At 31.9% G+C, this 20,864-nt stretch overlaps 1 protein-coding gene across 1 annotated transcript in view; it reads right to left on the minus strand.

The window, feature by feature from the left end:
* LOC139484244 (uncharacterized) overlaps positions 1 to 18,358 on the minus strand; it is a 32,304-nt gene extending 13,946 nt beyond the window's left edge. The window contains exons 1-6 of the mRNA XM_071267979.1: positions 18,313 to 18,358; positions 13,983 to 14,039; positions 11,797 to 12,051; positions 5,995 to 6,588; positions 4,887 to 5,011; positions 984 to 2,174 (exon numbers count right to left, since the gene is read on the minus strand). Of these exons, the coding sequence (XP_071124080.1) occupies positions 984 to 2,174; positions 4,887 to 5,011; positions 5,995 to 6,588; positions 11,797 to 12,051; positions 13,983 to 14,010 (2,193 nt within the window). The 5' untranslated portion in view covers positions 14,011 to 14,039; positions 18,313 to 18,358. The remainder of the gene's footprint in view (positions 1 to 983; positions 2,175 to 4,886; positions 5,012 to 5,994; positions 6,589 to 11,796; positions 12,052 to 13,982; positions 14,040 to 18,312) is intronic.
* Positions 18,359 to 20,864: the final 2,506 nt, after the last annotated feature.

Here is a 20,864-nt window from a genome sequence, read left to right on the forward strand (position 1 = left end):
TTAAAAACAAAAAATTAAAAACAACAAGTTTAATCATTTCTTGCGTCCGAAGCGATTTTCTAGATTTACCTTCATCAGGAACGCTCAAAGCCAAACATTTGAAATCCGAAGATGTATAAGTACCGAAACCGTTGAAGAGCTATATGTCAAAAATTCCTAAAATAAATAGCCAAATTCATCTAAAGCCAACTTCGCCTGAGGTAGTTGAAACCTTATTTTCTTATCAATTTCAAAATTTATAAACGGACAATTTGAGTAAACTTTGTTAGATCATGTCAGTACCGAAGTACCGACTACTGAGCTGATGATACCCTTAGGGACTAATAGTCCACCAGCAGAGGTATCGACCCAGTCATGTAAAAAAATGAAAACAACACGTTTTACCGAAGTACTGACTAGTGAGCTGATGATACCAACAGGGAATAATAGTCCACCAGCAGAGGTATCGACCCAGTGATGTAAAAAAATGAAAACAACACGTTTTATAATTTCTTGCGTCCGAAGAGCTTTTCTGGATTTACCTTCATCATTGTTTTTTTAGTTCATTTTTTGTACATAAATTTGGCCGTTGGTTCTCTCGTTTGAATTGTTTTACATTTGTCATTTCAGGGCCTGTTATATATGACTATGCGTTATGAGCTTTGCTCATTTGTGAAGGCAGTGACCTATAGTTGTTAATTTCTATGTCATGTTGGTCTCTTGTGAAAAGTTTTCTCATTCTCAATCATACCACATCTTCTTTTTTATAGTCACCATTTAATATAATATACGTATTGAAACTAAATTTCTTATATCCAAATGTTTGAGTCTATTAATTTAATAAACTTCCTACAAAATTTAAGAAACATAATTGTGTGTCCAACCAAGAACTGCACCCCTTACTGGTGAACACAAATCGAATAATAATAAAACTGAGAAAAGACTGTTGAGGAATCCAAATGATAATTTGATTAATTTAAAATGATTCCATTTTAAAAACATACCTCATGAGTCATCCAGGGACAATATATCTGTTCAGATCGATGCATTTGCTTATGCTGAGTACAAAAACACTCCTTCTCGCTTTTTAATTTCTCATATTCAAATGTGTCTTGAAAATTATTCCCATCACTGCATTTGAAATGGAGTTTAGAAGATATTTTCACGCTATATCTCACTTGTATATCTTTAATAAGTTGTGTTACTTTACTATGTATATCGCTACACGTGCTTCCGAATCCCTCCGGTTTGGAAAACGACAAAACCTGGAGAGCAATTGTATCAGTCGACATGGTAACTAGTATCTTTGTACCACCAGATCTATCAATGTCAAACACACAAATACCACGGTATAAAGCGACTGATGTACTATCACTATCCACTTTTGTAGGTTTGTACTGTTTGATAAACCAGGCAGATAGATGGTTAAAGAATGAAGGTGGAAGAAATTTAAATTTGAAACAAAGCCAGGAAGTCCTTTCACATTTTTGTGTTAGAATGCCAACATCTCTATATATGTCTTCTAACGTGGTAGACGGCATTTGGCTGGGCATTATATAATAATTTGAGTTCTCAATTTTGACTAATATGTCAAGTTTTTCCATAATTTTATGTAAATTGTTTTTCTGTCCTGAAAACTGACTTCCATTTTTTGATTTGAAAAGTTCTGTTATTAACGATTCACTGATTTTGCCTTGTCGTGTAAACAGTGTCCACTCTTCAAGGTGATGCAAGCTGCTGTCATCAATTCTGTCTGAAACTAAACATCGGAAAGCATCTGCTAACCACTGAGGTTTTAAAATGATCAAATCCGGTATATTTTCAAAGAAAATAATGTTCCCTACATTATGCTGAAATCGAAGAAACAACAGCAGTTCATCTTTTTTCCGTATATTTATATCGTGATGTTTAGCAAGTTTGAACATGTCATTTAGATTGATAATATTTTTTCCATCGTTTTTATTGATTTCGATCAAATGTTCTAAAAGAATCCATTTTAATGGAAAAGCATTACCCCAATTATCCATTTTCCTTGCAATCTCGGATATTGCATGTTGCAACTTTACAAATTCTTCGTCAGTATCTATCAAATTTGAGAGATACCATTTTTTGTGCAAGTGATGATATTTGCTTTGCAATCCAAGAACTTGGTCCAATTGATCATTAAGTTCCTTTTTTCTCTTCTTCAGGTCTGCCTACAGAAAATATACAAAGGAATAAAAAACTTTCTTGTTTTGATACTCTAACGATGGTATTATCAATGAGGAACGTCCAATATTTATTATCTGTGTTCAAACTTATCACTATCTCATATGAAAATTATTCAGAATTTATGATCATTCTAAGACTTACTATATCAATGTATACATTATTTATTTGTGAATGCTGTATTCAGACTTTTTAGGTCGTAATTGTGACTTTGATGGAGATTTGTCACATCGGCACTCATATCACATCTTCTTTTTTTTACATTAGTATGTGTTACGTTGTCTTTATTGATTGTTGTCTTAATGGGAATAAACCACGTCTCGTAATGAAAACCATAAGACGGCATACATTACTTGTCATGCATTGATCGTCTTCCGATCGACAGTAAACCCCTTTGCAAAGTGGGGAATTCAGATTGACTGATTTGCTTTGTATAGAGAGAGTGAACAACTCTGCACAATAAAAGCATTCACAACAACTCTGTACTAGGCATGTACAGTGAGTTTTTACATGGCTGCAACTCTGTTCTCATCTACATACCCTCTTTCTAGTGGATTTCCACATTTTTCAACAATCATATCGATAAAGTCAGTATTTTTGTGATTTTACCTTTTAAATCATTGTTTATGTGTTATCGTCCTGATCATTTATGAAATATTTGCCAAAAAAACAATAACAAAAAAGTTTAAAAAAAAATGCCGAACTTCAAGAAAAAATCAAAATGGAATATGAAAGTTCCTTATCAGAAAAAAGTAAAATCATAAAAATACTGAACTTAGAGGAAAATCTAATCGGAACGTCAATAATCACATGGCAAAATCTAATAACAAAACACATAAAAAACGTATGGACAAGAAATGTCATATTCCTGACTTGGTACAGGCATTTTCAAATGTAGAAAATGGTTGATTAAAACTGGTTTTATAGCACCAACCCTCTCACTTTGATGACAGTCTCATCAAATTCCGTTATATTTACAATGATGCGTGAATTAAACAGACATAATTCATTTTTGTGTACAAATAAGGTCGTTCGTTTTCTCGTTTGCATTGTTTTACCTTGCCTTATCGGGGCCTTTTATAACTGACTATGCGGTATTGGCTTTGCTAATTGTTGAAGGCCGTACGATAACCTATAGTTGTTTGTCTGTGTCATTTTGGTCTCTTGTGGACAGTTGTCTCATTGGCAACCATACCACAATTTCTTTTTTATATAATAAATAAAATAGTCAAAATATCGGTACAGCAGTCATCATCGTGTAACAATTTTAAAGTGAACAATTTAACAGAACACGAAAACATCTATCTACAAACACATTCATTGATTCGAGTGTCTGACGTCAGAAAATTGTATACGTCACATATATTTGTCGTTCAATGTATAAACAAACAGTTTTAAAATTTCACATGGGCAATGTTTGCTTACAGGGTTAAAAAAAATCAAAAGTATGTAAGAATCAATTTCAGAAACAGACCGAGATTTAAAATAGTATAAAAGTTGTATACTATTTATAAGAATCCACAAATAGTTCATTCCACTACGCGATTGAATAATTTTGACGTTTGTGGTTCAACGTATTTTGTAATTCATAATAGAAATATATCATTATGACATAAAATAGAACAATACCATACTGACGGGATCTTAAGTACAGAGTCGCATTATAAAAACCAAAGAAATACAAAAAGTCGCACATACAATAGTTATCAAAGGTACCAGGATTATAATTTAGTACGCCAGAGGCGCGTTTCGTTTACATAAGACTCATCAGTGACGCTCATATCAAAATATTTATAAAGCCAAACAAGTACAAAGTTGAAGAGCATTGAGGATTCAAAATTCCAAAAAGTTGTGCCAAATACGGCTAAGGTAATCTATGCCTGGGATAAGAAAAGCCTTGGTTTTTCGTAAAATTTAAAGTTTTGTAAACAGGAAATTTATAAAAATGACCACATTATTGATATTCATTTCAACACCGAAATGTTGGCTACTGAGCTGGTGATACCCTCGGGGACGAAACGTCCATCAGCAGTGGCATCGACCCAGTGGTGTATATAGTTATCAAAGTTACCTGGATATGCGTTAGACAAAAAATCAACAAAACTGAAATTATTTGATTGTTAACTTTTCAAGGGGTCTTTATTTGGTCTGTAGTCTTTGGTCTGTAGTCTAACACACTATTAATTTTTGATCCCAAGTCTCGGCATGAAATCTTTGTCGTCCCATTTAGAAGAACATTATACTGCATTAATTGATTTTGTTAAATATCCATACAATAATTGTTAACTGTATTTTAAGCAAGCACCTATCAATCAATAAATGCACGATATGATTTGTTTGTACATCAGTTGTTTTGTTAAGCAATTGTCCAAGGTATTGTTTGGTAGAGCGCTAATAAACACGTATATCCAAAAGAAGGGACATGTGTTACAGTTGTTGTCGGCAGTAGCTATATTTAATGATTGTTTAACGTTATTGTTGAGATGGGCTTTCTTGTTGTTTTTTTTATTGCAAGTTGTTATCCTGCGCCTTTGTATAGCTTACTTTACTTGCTATTTTTTTTTTATTGTTGTAGGATGACTATGTTCTTTAAAAAAAAAATTGATAGAGTTAAGTGTCGTGCCGGTCAAGAACAGATACTAATAGTTTTGAAGATAGCTCGGATAGAGGTGAGGAACAACGTTCCACAATTGTATTACCTCTTTTTCATATTTATCCTTTCCAGTAAAAACTAATACAATCGGAGGATCGAAGTGTCCATTCCTAGCTGGTTTGTCGGCCGTTCGATGGCAATGGATAGAATCAAACCAAAAATCTACATACTCTGAAATGTATCAGCAATGTTTAAACAATAAGTACTCATGTCCACCTACCATACTTTTGATTTATTTACCTTATCAGAAAAACAAAATAAAACCACGATTCATCTATAACATAACTTGCAACTATATATAATGCTAAAGGAACGAATTTGTCAATTTTCATAATAAAATATTTGTATCCTAATTTTTGCATGCATAATAATGTAGCTCTTCATTTTCACTAAAGATTGTGTATGGTTTTTTTTTTGGTTGTACTGTTGTATACTCTGGCATCTGAAGCCTTTTGTTTTATTTAAATGTAATAAAAAAAATGTGCTTTGACTTTTTTTTTACTGAGCTTGTGTTTGTTTATAAAATATTGTTTAGAGTGGTAGAGTTATAAAAATAATTGACATAACATGCATTCAAAAAACCACAAACAAGTAAATGATTGAACTATTTCGCATCAGTTTGCAATTTATTTGAATACGTTAAAGTAAAATAAATTGATGTATTTAAACTGTTTGATTTGTTACACTACTCGTCACTGTTATTTTCTTTATTTCAACGAAATAGCCCCAATGCATTTGTAATATTATTTACGAATAACTATATCTTACAATTTTAAATTTCGATAAAAAAAAGTTTTCAAAAGGAGTATGTATTAGTTTAACTACTCTCAATTGATTAAGATGTAAATTACACCTAACTTGTATCTTCGTTTGTGGGTAGGGTCTTTGTCAGTTAATATCAAATCCCACACGTGGCAAATGCGCTCGACTACAATTTAAATTGACGAGTTTTCTGACCGAAGGTCAGTGGTTTGATCCGGACACTCCAGTTTCCTCCATCAATACAAACTGACCGCCAATCAATCAATATTTTGTTGGCTCGATGAATGTTTAGGTAAATTGCTTATTTAGTTTTTCGTTTTATTACAGAATTTAAAATCCGTATATTTAATAATGTTATTTCATTTGATTTTCGGATAAAAAAAAAAACATACCTCCAATGTTCTCAAAATCAGCAAAACACTGCCCTAAGCCTTGTTTACTTATGTCGTCCTTCATATCCGAAACTACAAGGTATACTGCACTACTAGTCAAAAATGCTTGATGTGTAGCATAAAATTCCTTTTGGCCTGCAAAGTCCCACAATTCACATAATGCATAAAGGTTTAAAGGAGCATTTACAGTTGACTTAGAAAACACATGAGACATCAAATCTTCAGGCATTACTAATAATGAAGACTCATTCTTTTTGTCAGTGTCATCCAGATTAACCTTGTCGTCGACGGTGAGGTCATCAGTCATTACCAGTGATGAAGATTCATTCGTAACTTCTTTATTATCCAGATTAACGAATGCCTTGTTTGTGGAATCCTCAGGCATAAACAATGTTGACGACTCATTTGTATCATCATTGTTTTCCTGACGTACCTTTGTATTTGTTGTAATATCTTTGTTATTAGTATATTTTTCATCACCCTGTCGTATATTCATATTATTTGTCTCATCTACCTGCATATTTTGAGTGTTTCTGTCCTCTGCATTTGAATTAAGGGCTCTCTTAATCCGGCCCACCTTATCATCATTAATTCCTGGCAGAAAAAAAAATGATTTGGTCAAGTGTCGAAACAATAATACTTGTACAGAAGTGTAAATGATATAAATTGGTAGTAGTGATCATTAACAATATCATACATTTAGAGTACTGGTATTATATTGGTTTATTAAAGTACATTATGTTACTAAGTAGGTCATGTTTCCTTGTAAGCAAATACCTGCATTCCTTGAAAGGACTTAAAAGTTTGAAATATACTAAGGGTGTCTGGGTTATAGGAGCATGCCCATCTTAAGAAAAACTTACCCAAGATGGGATTCCGTTTATTTGTGCAGGCAGTACGAATGCATTCGTAGCCATGTCCGACAAAAAGGGAACATTAATTCCAATGTCTCGAGTAGAGAGAGTTCGATGTTCACTGCATGTAAAGTAAACGTTTCTTCAACTATGTGGCATGATATTTCTGTAACCTTTCAACTCAGAATTGTTTTTTAACTGTAGTCCATATTCCCGCCCTTTATCCCAGTAGTCCTGTCATTAGGTCATGCTGAACTTACTTATAGTATTGATCGTTAATATTTCTATTCCCTAATATGAAGGAGATCCAAAGGCAAATGGCATGAGTTTTTTTAACTTATTATTGTAATGACATTATGAGACCGATGTGTGTAGCTAACTTGGTTATTGAAAAAGAAACCTACAAAAGTTGGAGATCGACTTGATGTGTTAAACACTGGAAAAGAGTGCAAAAAGGCTAACTTCTCCATGGATATATAAGGAAAATGGACATAACACCTCTTTGATTGGATATTCTCAGCAAATTTGTTTGTTTAAAAAATGACAGAAGTTGTTCATGTTTTCATACGGACAAGCTTGATGTCTTTTTTCGTAAAATTGGGGGTGTCCAGCTATAATAATGTTGTTTATAACAGGCTTACCACGGAAACAGACTAACGTGTATTTTTTCTATGTTGTGATGTTATACTATTGTTTCAGAAAAAGGGAGAAGGTTGGTACCATTAAAACGTTTAATCCCGCTGCAAATGTTTGCACCTGTCCTAAGTCAGGAATCTGATGTACAGTAGTTGTCGTTTGATTATGTAATTTATACGTGTTTCTCGTTTCTCGTTTTTTATATAGATAAACCCGTTGGTTTTCCCGTTTGAATGGTTTTACACAAGTAATTTTAGGGCCCTCTATAGCTTCTTGTTCGGTGTGAGCCGAGGCTCCGTGTTGATGGTCGTACTTTGACCTATAATGGCTTACTTTTATAAATTGTTATTTGGATGGAGAGTTGTCTCATGGACACTCATGCCACATTTTCCTATATCTACTAACAGTTACAATTTTTGAAATGCCAAACCTGATTAGTTTTTGATACTTTCGATACAATAAAAAAAAACATGAGCAAATATTTTATCTATTTTTTTTACCAGTTTTTTTTTTATACATATTATCAATTCAAAAATTCCTCCGTAAAAAAAAGCACTGTCAAATTAGATGGTGAAGTAGATCTCTCAATTGAGCATTGGGAATAGTAGTGTAAAGCGTAGAAAAAAAATCAAAAGTCTTAATGTTGCTGTAAATTGCACAGATTGTGAACTAAGATTTAGCAGGTGATCTTTGTAATTTTTGAGACATCAGGTTAACACCACTGGTAGAATATATCTCATCTTTGAAGGCCATCTTTTACTGTAGAAAGAATAGTAGTCAGAATGTATATAGCTCGCAGAATCTCTATATTTTATATAATACTTTATCACAACACAAACACTACAGTCTGGCTTTTCCAAACGCTTTTCCAATAAGATTTCTGAGCATTTGTCTACATATTCTAACCGTCTGACATTGTATCATACACAGGCATTATTTAGTTGACTTTACATTATGGACATTGCTTATTGCTGAACAGTCTACTACCTATAACGTCGAAAGGTGAATTGTTACAAATTTTTGCCAACTGATTATTTTTGTTATCTATGAAAATGTTTCTTATGAAATGCAACCCCCCCTTTTTTTCCAAAAAAAATAATGATACAAATCGTCATTTAAGGGCAATAATTCCATGATGAAGTCGGACGATATCCTCTAAATTGTTCTTATTGAAGATCTTGTCTTGCTGATCATTTTTGCTTATTGACGGTAACACAATACAAACATTTTATACCTCCAATTCCCCAGTATTAAAATGTAATCAATTATAATGTTAACCGCGTCTAAAAAAAATACAAGGAATTTCCACTTTTAATTGATATTAGCTTCTTCATGGATACCCCGAGAGGGTTGATTTTATTATATGTTGTTCCTAAAGCCATTATCTACAAAAGGGTGTCTCAGATTTTGGATAGAATGTATAGATCAAATTTTAAACCTAATCAAGCATTATTAGAGATGAATGAGTTAAATTCATTCAAGTGAACTGACCAAGGTTTTGCCATTGATTGCATAATAATTGATCACATAATGATTGCATAACTAAAATATTGCATTCATTTAAAAAATTAATATTTCATCTATCTATATATACCTCTTTTATTAATGTATATGAAGTCTTAAGAAAGTACAGCATTTTAAGGGTTGGAGATTTGAATTAAAAATATTTGTATTGTGCTACCTGAAGCTTATCAGTTTATTTTTTAAAATAAAAGGCACAAACGCCAAAAAAAGTAAAATCAACATAAAAGGGCAATAACTCTAAAAGGGATCATGTTTGCAATTCAATGTTTCTTTGTATCTAGTATATTTTTTAAGATGATAACCAACATGAAAATAAAAAGTAAAATTGTCATTTTAGGGTAATAACTCCTGTAAGAATTCGTCTGACAAATTTGACGTATATGGACAATTGATAGAGTTCAACATTCTGAACATTTTTGCGTCAGTCAGATAAAAAACAAAAACTTGTATATTTAGTATTCGAATATTCGAGGTTTGTAAGGAGAAACAATGGAATTCCGTTTGCACTAAAGCCTCCTACTTTCATGACCTTTTCTCACAGGAACCCAAATAGTCCTCTCCTAATGGACATTAAAACACACATTAGGTCAACACATAATCGAAAAAATAACTAGGAGGGCAGTACCATGAGTTAGTGTTACATTTATATTTCAGTCACAAGAGGAAAGGGGTCCAATGTTTTTGTGGTCACGAATTTTGCTCTGAAATAATTTTCGCTAATTTTATGATAGCAAATGAATATTCAGGGGTCATGCATCACTATTTGAGCACTTAAATTCATACATTTGAACGATTTAAAATTCTTACTTTACATATTTCCCCTTCTCCTGTTTTGTTATATGATAGATAGATCGTTTATTCTCATTAAACCATGCAAGAACAAATGTAAACATCCATCTTTCTCATATTTGCAGGACTTTTTCAAGTGTACGAAAAAGGTGCAAATGCGTCATAAGCTCCCAAAATGAAGATTGATATCACTAATTGTCGATCTCCACCTCAGTATTCATCAAAAACAGTTAGGATGTTCGATTATTTTTAATCTTCTTTTTCTAACTTCAATACAATGCTTAGTATTTCCAGAATGGAGGTTCATTCGCAACAATGGAACTTGCAACAATAAACATTATAAAGTGATGCAATTGCAGTTTTGAATTATTTAACTCTTCCTCAATGTATTTAAATAATATAGATTGTTTCATTAATCAATTTTTATTGTTATAGAATTACTACCATTAGCATGACTTATTACTCAATTTATTTCACTTGACTGGGCGGAGTTTATCCAGTTTGCTCATGATCGATCATAATAAACCAGTCCATCTATAGATAGGTGTTTTAGGATAATTCATCAATGCATTGTCCAGTCATTCTTTTGTAAATTCCTTTGAGGTCAATGATAGGTGATTAGAAATCAGTAATAACTATAACGGCAATCATCGTAATCACACACATTTTCAAATCGACTGTCCTCATGCAAATTAAAACGTAAGCTCCGCCCGATCAGTTGAAATAACATTGGTAATACAAAATCAATGCGCAATCTTTACGGCTCAAACTTATAAACCCGAACTACCTTAATCAACAAACAACTAGGAATCGGGGAGCACGTGGAATTAAATGAGTTGAGATAGAGCAATTTTGACCCAAACAATTTTTTAAAAAATCCATACGTTTCTATTTGATTATTACATTTTGTCTTAGTAGATGTTAAATATTTTGGTGTATCAAAACTTGTTTTTTTTTCAAAATCAACACTATCTTACTTCCTTGTTTGTTAACCTTTTCTTATTTTGGGTGTTTCATCGCAAGCGCTTTGAGGTTGCATAAGTACATTTGTACTAAAGAGAGGACTCTTGGTTAAGGTCATTACGCTATCGGTGAATTCGAGAGCAGGAAGACAATAGCAGGACCTTTCTGATTTTTTTAAAAGAAAATGGATTTTCCATTTATATTAGTTCCCTTTTTCACGAATTTTAAAGTTAATAATTAATTCATTTTAAACTTGGCCATTCATGTATTTAAAGCATATTCAATTTTTTTTGTATTTTGAAGTAGCATATGGATTTGAGACGTTTATGAGTATAAATACAGTTACAACTTTTGATGGAGTGAGGATTTTAGACTTGCTTTGTCATTACTCTGTTGGAACAGTGTTTGTATAAAGAACACTTCATTTTTAAAGAAGTCTGTATTGTAGGAATATTGGCAAGTACAAATCTATAAAAATCATATTTATAATATACGTGGCCCTACATTTAGGAGGCCATTGACATTGTCATTTGCAAAGTATATTTTTGAAAATTCTATCGCACATTCTTTAATTGCATATGGCAGTATTTGCGAAAGTGGTGAATAACAACCAATGTTCTATACGGTATGACTCAATATTTATATGTCCCAATGAATGTTAGAATTAGTAAATAAAGGCAACAGTAGTACACCGCTGTTCAAAACTCATAAAATCATAAAAAACAAATTCGGGGTAACAAACTAAAACTGAGGGAAACGCATTAAATACATAAACGACACAACATTAAAATGTAACACACACAGAAACGGACTAAGCATTAGACAAAATCTTCATAATTTCATAATTTTCTTTAGATCAATAATATAAGGCTAATTGGTAGAAAACAATCTAACAGTGACAACAATTACAATTTATGTGTAAGTGCAACATATATTTCGTTATATTAAAGTAATGATAACAAGATTTTTTTTATTCATTGATAACTTTTTCTGTGAATTTATAAATCATTTTTTATCACCATTGGGTATTATATACCTTTGCCGATTGTCCATTTCCCATCTTCTATGTTGATTTTACATCTACGACTAACAATATCAACACCATCTGTACTAGTAACATCGGTAATGTCTTCCTTCAATAATCTTCTCAAGAGGCATGTTTTACCAGCTGATTTCTTACCAACTATCATAATTCTTACGTAATACCTTTTTTCGGTTTTTGAACTTTGCATAAGCGTATTATATCTTATTTTATCTTCCTCTGATAGTTGATTTATAGCGTCTGGCAAAACTGAAATAGATTTATATATCATATGTAATGTGATGTGTGAAACAAAGCATAAAAAAAATTACAGCCTATTGTATTTTCTTAGCACAAAACTGGTGTAACCCGACAACTAAAAAAAAAAGATTTAAAAAAATAATAATAATACCCACGCAAACAGTTTGAACCGAAAACATCTGATTCTTTTTAGCGCATCTGGCCGGAAGGGCCAAGTGAGCTTTTCTCATCTCTTTTTAGCCGTCGTCGTTAACTTTTACAAAAATCATCTCCTTTGAAACTACTTGGCAAAATTTAATCAAACTTGTCCACAATCATCATTAGGGTATCTAGTTTTAAAGATGTGTCCGATGACCCCGTCTGCCAACCAATATGGCCGACATGGCTTGAAATAGAACATAGACGTGAAATGCAGAGTTTTGCATTTATCTCTGACATGAAGAGCAAATATGACGTATTAAAAATGTTCATCAGGTTAAGATCTATCTGCCCTAAAATCAGACAACCCGTTGTTGGATTGCTGCCCCTGAAATGGTAATTTTAAGGACATTTTGCAAGTTTTGATTTTATCTTGAATATTATTATAGATAGAGATTAACGGAAACAACAATAAAGTTGTCAAGGTTTACATTATCGTCCATTGTTAACATTTCTAATAATAAAAATCAGTTGTTAATAATAAAGTAGCCATTAACGAAAACACAAGTTATATTGAATTTCTTAATCGTCTAAGAAAACCACTGACATGTCTCATTCATGGATTTTTTTTTATGGCGCGATAGATCCTTGCTTGAACTTTTTCCTTACTAAATAAAATTGTACCCGGTAGGACGTTAGCAAGACCGGACATAAAAGTCAATGCGCTTTATAGTAAATTTTTCGTAAATTTTTGTTATGTTTTACAAAAATCTTTTGAGATATGAGAACATGTTATACCAAAAGTACCCTCTCAAAAAAAATAATTAGACCTTGGCAAATCGATTAAATTATTAAAAATAATTGTCACAATGTTTTCATTAAACCGAAAAAAACAAATAATAAAAGGATAATTTGATATTTACAATCAAAATGATCAGTTATTAAAGATTACATTTTCGGTTTTGTGGTTAGAAACAAATCTATGACTACAAATACAAAAGAATAAAAAAAACAGAGTTATAATGTCCCCCTATAAAATTTGCAAGGGGCAAAACTCTTTAAAAAAAAAGGTATATCCGAAACCAATGTATAATTTGACCGAGATATTGCTAATATTAACCTATAGTATAAGTTTTATGAAAATATGGCAAGATATTGTACCTGTGAGGGCGTTAACAAGACCGGACATACTGACGTACATACAAACGGACGGACGGACGCCTGGTATTTTCATATTCACTGCAACGCTTAATTGTTCAATCTCTTTCCATTTAATTGTATGAATTTCAAGATAATATATACATCACAACAATGCGTCACTGTTTGTGGAGTCCTGTGCTGTCGTTAATGGAAGATATTTGTTGTTATTCTGCGGTTTACATGTTTCTAATAAACTATAATTATATTATTTATGTATGCGTTTCTTTGTGCTCAGTGTCCTTGTTTTTCTTTGTACTGTACATGTATTTCTTCAACGTATTGTTTTCATTTTAGCGATATTGTTTAACATTGCCATATAAACGGGAAGTTTGACTAGACATAAAACCAAGGTCAACCCACCATGTTTTCTTAAAAAGACCTGTTCCAAGTCAGAAATATGGCAGTTTTTATCAAATAGTTCGAGACTATGTATGTGGGCGTTTGTTTTTGTTGCGCTTTAGTGTTAATGTTGTTATATTGTTTTCCTCCTATAGTTGATGTGGTTCGCTCGGTTTTAGTTTGTAATCCGGATTTGTTTTCTCTCAATCGATTTATGACTTTTGAACATTGGTATACTGCTGTTGCCATTATTACTAACTTACTATTACGAAATTGGATCCATCGTGGCATAAGTTTATGAAAAATAATACACACAGCGACTGAAAAAATGATAAAATTTCATGTTTAGAATAGAAGTTTGATGTGATTGTATTTCAGAAAGTACTTCACCAATTAATACTTAAAGTTGTATATACACTTTCTGAAACATAAGTTTACATACATATGGTGAAGGTAGGCAAATTGAGCGGATAGTGCGTTCGAAAAGATGCTTAGATACTCATCACATGTCGTTGAATTTGACCATCATTTTAAAAGTGTCTTACGTATTCAAGAAGTCAACCATTTTTTGTTTTTAAATTTTGGGGTACGAGATTTCTTGTGACTATATGCTGTTGTGTGTGCGTTAACTCATTAGGGAAGTCGTTTATTGCTGGTTAGTAAATTCTGATGTAATGGCCAATATATGTTTGTCATAATTGTTATATCTTACATAATATAATATGCAATGCTGATTTAATGATACAGTGTTTGTACTTGAATTTATAACAAGTGTATCCAAGTATAAATATGTGATTATTTATTTTCTTCCATCCAAATTTCTTGTTGGGTATTGGTTATTTCGCAAGTTGTTCCTTAGATATTTGGTAAATGAAATCTAACAGTAAATGCGCATGAAAACATGACAACGTTTTCCCGAACATGTGTTTGATCATGTTGATCAGAGTAATCTCTATTACACTGTTTTATTGATATCAGTACATCTCCGCAACCGTAAAAGACATCGACAAATCTATTTTCATAACTTACAACCTCTGGATTATATGAGTTACTTATACACCCCAGTTAATGGTGACTTAAAGATTTTTACTTTGAGGTAAGACAATAGAGGTCAAGGTCCTGACTTTCAGAAACAGTAGTAGATACATGTATTTTTGAAACTATTCATCAAAATTCCCACTGTAACAATTTTGTCATAGGGTAATGTTCAATTTGATAGTTTTTTCGCATGGAATGTTAAAATATATTTTAAGTCCAAGGTCAAATACGATGTTGACGACGATTATGACCTTGGTATAACTTAGAACTTGAATATAGTATAGCCATAATGTCTTTAAGTCATCAATGCTTTCATCTTTGTTTTTTTTTATGCTATTTTGACCTGAGCGTCACTGATGAGTCTTATGTAGACGAAACACGCGTCTGACGTATCAAATTATAAGCCTGGTATCTTTAATAACTATTACGTGTCGTAATGTTCTATTGTATTGTTTGTTTGTGTGTTTCTCGGTACTGTATATTCTCCCATCTATTTGTATTGTAGTCCTTGTCATTTTATATATTTAACATTGCCATAAAAGCAGAATGTTTGGCTAGCAATAAAACCATGTTCAATCCACCATTTTGTCTTGATATGTCCTGTACCAAGTCAGGAAAATGGTCATTGCTATATTATAGTTCGTTTCTGTGTGAGGTGCATTTGATTGTTTCTGTGTTGTCGTTGTTCTCTTATATATGATGTGTTTCTCTCAATTTTAGTTTGTATCCCGGATTTGTTTTTTCTCAATCGATTTATGAATTTCGAACAGCGGTATACTACTGTTGCATTTGTTTGCATTAAGATAGGAGACAAGTGACAACGACAAAAGTCAAGCAAAAAGTAGCATTGTATTAACGAATTGTAAACGTTCCTAAAACCATATATTTCTGGAATAATTAAGAGTAACGAGTCATTTGAAACCGAAAGTAGAATTTGATAAACCGGAAATATTGATTTATCGCTTTTTTGCAAGTAGAAGTGAATAAAAACCATATATTTTTTGAATCAGTGGAATGAAAAACATGTATATATCGGTGAAATAAGTGACAGATAAACTATATTCTGACACCGGAAATAAAGGCAACAGTAGTATACCGCTGTTCAAACTCATAAATCCATGGACAAAAAACAACATCGGGGTAACAAACTAAAACTGAGGGAAACGAACCAAACATAAGAGGAGAACAACGACACAACACTACAATGTAACATAGAGATCATATTTAAGTAGGGTAAACTTTTAAACCGGAGGTCGATATTTTACAGTCAAATGATTTGCAATTAACGAAACAATTGTTAATAATTATTTTTATACAATACGATTTTGCAGAAATGGAAGCTATTCCGGTGAAACATCACGAGAATATGCAATACATATTCACAATGTACACGAATACGTTTACGACGAAATATTAAAAGTCAAATAGATTATAGTGTAAAACTAACAAATGTTAAAAAAAGAAGAAATATTGCAGTGCTTGAAATGATCTACAAAACAAAAACGCTGCACAATACACTTTAACACCATCTCATTACACACCAGTCTTCCTATTGAATTCTATCGTAGTTTGAAAATCTTTTTGGTAATGTATTTGCTGCACTCAAACGAAAAAGATAAGTATGCTAGATATACTGACTTGAGGTGTCATCATATGATTATAGGTTGCACTTTGTAAATGCAGCTGTTTCTCAAACCACGCCTCTTTTAGGGAGAAATATAATATTCATTGATAACTTGATTTGTTTACGTACTGGTTCCCGGATATGATCTCTATGTTTTATCTAATAGAAACATAACTTAGGACTGTTACCAGTATAAAAAAAAATTGTTGCGGTGAAAATTGAATTCTGAAGTAGGCACAAAATAGATATCAAAGGTACAAAAAGATGTAGGGGTAGTACAGTATTGCAGTATAAGTATATTCTGTAACACGTTCAAGGCGTATAAATGTTTATAAAAACAAGCATACAACCCTATGTTTTGACCTTTGAACAAAATAGTAGTGCATATCAGCTTTCAATTCTAGGATATATTTTTTAACGAAATTTATAGCAACAGTGGCACAGTTTTAATCGCAGAGAAGTTCCTATGGGAAATTGCATTGTCTATATTTACAGAAGTGCAACCTATAGCTATAAAATATCTACTTAACAACATTTATGTACGTTTTGAAAACTAAGTTTATTGACAGGTTTAATGTATTTCTTTTGGTACCAATTAGGTCTCTTTTTAATATCAGACATGTTCCTGTGCTTTTATGAATCACAGTGTATGGCCAAAATCAGTAAATCCCATTACTATTGATTAATTCAACAACGCACACTGGTTTTTTTGTAAGTTTAGTTATCAAGAGTTATCTTATGAAACCTTGTTATATATTCTTTCAGAGATTTAAATATTAAAATTAGGAAGATGATGTTACTTTGGAATCATCTTACGCTCCTAGTGTATCAACACTCGTTTGCTATCATGACCATTTCTGTAATGACGTTGTGGGTTTCAATTAACGTAAGCTATGTTTGACTGGTAAATGATTAAGTCAAGGATTTCATTATCAAAAATTACGCTAAACATTTACCAAATTCTTTCAAAGATTTGGTTTGAAAATTTAGTTATACAATTTATTACAAACGTCTAATATTTTAGATGAGGTTGTTTACCGGATTCGTAAAAATATATCAAATCTGGGTATACTTATAGATCCTTCAAATAAACTATTTCCAACACTTTGCAAATTAAACACTGTTATTTACTTTGCAGTACATGATTTGCACATTGTTGAAGTCCGTACGGTAAATTATAGTTTTTGACTTCTAAGTGTTCGGAAACTAGTGAAGAGTTGTCTCATTGACATTAATACCACATCTTCCTATATTTATATAGTATCGCTGTGCACGATGCTTTTTTAAATTTTATATGGATTATCATGATTGTTTATATCACTATGCAGCAAAGACCAAACATCTTTTAGAATCATGTTTGAGCTTCTGTAAATTAATTTTGTAAATGCATGTAAAGTAAGGTTTTACCATCAATCAAACAATGTATACGTTTTTTTTTAATTGGAACTATCGCAAGGCATTAAACACTAAATAACGCTTCACACGCAATGCTCGACTTTTCATATTTATAAAGGAGTATATTAACAGCATACATATAAATAAGCTCAGCTTCTTCATCACAGAGATGTATTTTTTTGTTATTCTTTAGTTCCCAGTGAATCCTAGTTATCCATTATACCATAGTTTTAATGATTGAATCAAACTGTAACATAAAAGTACGATGCAAACACTGAATATTGTTTAGGACTTTGTCAAATAAAGTTTAGTGTAAGCTTTAAAAAGTAGGAGTCACAAAACTTTTTTTCAATCTATAGATTGTAAAACAATTTGAGAACCATGTGTGCGATAGAAAGGAAACTATATAGAATTTTTCGATTAAAAAGAATTTTCACAGCCACCTTCCGAACCTGTTCAAAAACATAAATGGAGAAATAGAAAAATGAAGTTCGGAATTCTTAAATTAATCTGTTCATATAATGTGAAATACTTACAGTATGATAATAACAATATCCCTATGGATGTGGCTGCTTTGATACGATATTTATCTACAATTATACAAGATAAAAAAGTTGTTATGAGTGTGTCATATTTTACAATAGTTTTACTCTCTATTTTTAATTGATGTAGTTTTATTAGTACGATTTGGTACTAACACTGACAGTTCTGATAATCAACTATTTTTTAATTGAAAGTTAAATTATGTATCTGTGTTCTACGTTGGATTCTAATTACAAATGCATATCATTGAACAAAATTTTGACGGCCAACATAAACGTTTAAAATACTCATTGTTTAATGTAACCTTTTAATTCTGTAGTGTTTATTGCATTTTGCCCTAAACTGTCTGTTAACAGCAATGAAGGCATAATTAAAGATAATTCACAAAGAAGCATGTAGCATATCAAGATCGATTCATGTTTAACGCCAATTTTTGCACTACTGTGCTATTTCGTGGCGTTTCCTTTTTATAATTGGAGGAAGGATGCACGGAGATAACCTCCGAGCTTCGGTATGGAAAATGAAAAGTCCTAATTAAGAATAGAGACGATCGCAACTGCCACGTGCGGGACTCGAACTCACATCTTGAGTGTTGGCAGCCTAGTGATACATTTATTTTACTACTTAAACTAACAGGTAATCGAGTTCTCTAGCATATATAGCAAGAGTAATGATGACAAAAATTGTGGAAGAACAACATTCAACAACCTTGTTTAATTAGCCATTTAATATTTCTGATTATTATCTTGTCTTCCGTCTTTTTGGGTCATGAACAATCTTACTTTGCGAGAAAAAAAAACATACTCATTCTCGTTTAAGATACACAGAGGATGATATGATTGTTATGATGGACTTTATAGTCGATAATAAAAACGACAACAATATTGATATGCATTACTTTATATTTTTTGCGTTATTTAAAGCAAATTTTCTTCTTTTTATTGAAATACTTAATTGATCATTAGTCGTACTTTAATAGGAAAACTTGTATTACTATAGTGTTAATAACTAACTAATTCTGTATTGGTCCATATATAAGTTCCTGAGGTCCGATACAGTCGACTGAGAATCAATACAGGGTCAATTCAGATTCAGCAAGTTCGTAACACTTTTACTAAATGATTAAAACCGTTCATGTGGCTGGTCTGTATGGTCAGTCCGTATGAAAAAAAGTATATACAGCTGGTCCGTATCGAAAAACTTATTAAAGCTGGTCAAATAGACGTATTAAACGTATGGTTGATATGAGTTTAGATGATATATTTAGATCTAGATTTCCAACAAATCGACAGTACAGTTTTCAGAGAGGTAATTCAAAATCACGAATAGATTATATTTTTTTTGTACCAAATGTCTTTGTTGCAAAATTTCTAAAACGCGTATATTCACATTTCCTTTTACTGATCATGACATGGTGACTTCAAAAATAAAATTAGATGATATTGAAAGAGGACCAGGCATGTGGATCATGAATCTAAATACAATTAAGACAGATGTATTTTCAAATGTATTTAAAACTTTTTGGGAACATTGAGTTACATGTAAAGATTTAATAGCATTCAAGAGTGGTGGAATGTAACAAAATCAAAGATTAAATTTTTGACCATGGAAGTAAGTCAAAAACTAAAGCGTTTATCAAAGCAAATCTATGTCACTGCTTCGGAAAAACAGCTTGGAAAATTAACACTTCAATCGAACGAATCAAATAAACCAAGCGACAAAACTTTAGATATAGAAAATAAAATTAAGGAATATTATACAAATACAACGGTTTCCGAAAAAAATTAGATCAAGGACTTAATGGGCCGAGAAGTCAACAAAATACTTGTTCAATTTTGAAAAAAAGGGCAGAACAAATTATGGCAACGTGTAAAAACAAAAAACGGTGAGTATAAATATGACATTGATCCTCTTTTGAATGAACACGTAAAATTGTATACTAACATTTTTGCGACGAAGGGTTGGGACAAAGAGCGGGCGAAAACTTTGTCAGTTTATAACAGATAAGGTAAGTAAGAAAGACAAAGAAATGTTAGATAGAGATATAGATATCTGTGAAGGAGAAAAAGTAGTTACATTACTTAAAACAGAACAAATCACCTGGTGAAGATGGTATAATATCCGAATTTTATATTTCATACTAGGACATACTAAAAAACGATTTCTTTAGTTTTCTACAAGAAATTTAAAATGATACCATATTGGGAAACTCTCTACTAAATTGTGACTACACAATTATTGCAAAGATTCTATCTGTAAGACTTCTGATAGTATTACCTAAACTTATTCATACAAATCAGAACGGGTTTGTTAAAGGTAGAAATATAAACGAGGTTAACCGAATTATTCAGGACATCATATAATATATTGACAACCAAGATGAAGAAAACATTATGTTATTTTTGATCAGCAAAAAGCGTTGAAAGGGAATGGATAAATTTTGTACTGGAAAAATTTGAATTTGGAGTGAAATGTAGAGCGTGGAGAAAAATGCTATTGTACAATGCTACTTCGTGTATTAAAACCAATGGATTTGTATCAAGAT

The sequence above is a fragment of the Mytilus edulis genome, chromosome 8 (genome assembly GCF_963676685.1).
Source record: "Mytilus edulis chromosome 8, xbMytEdul2.2, whole genome shotgun sequence".
NCBI classification, from domain to species: domain Eukaryota; kingdom Metazoa; phylum Mollusca; class Bivalvia; order Mytilida; family Mytilidae; genus Mytilus; species Mytilus edulis.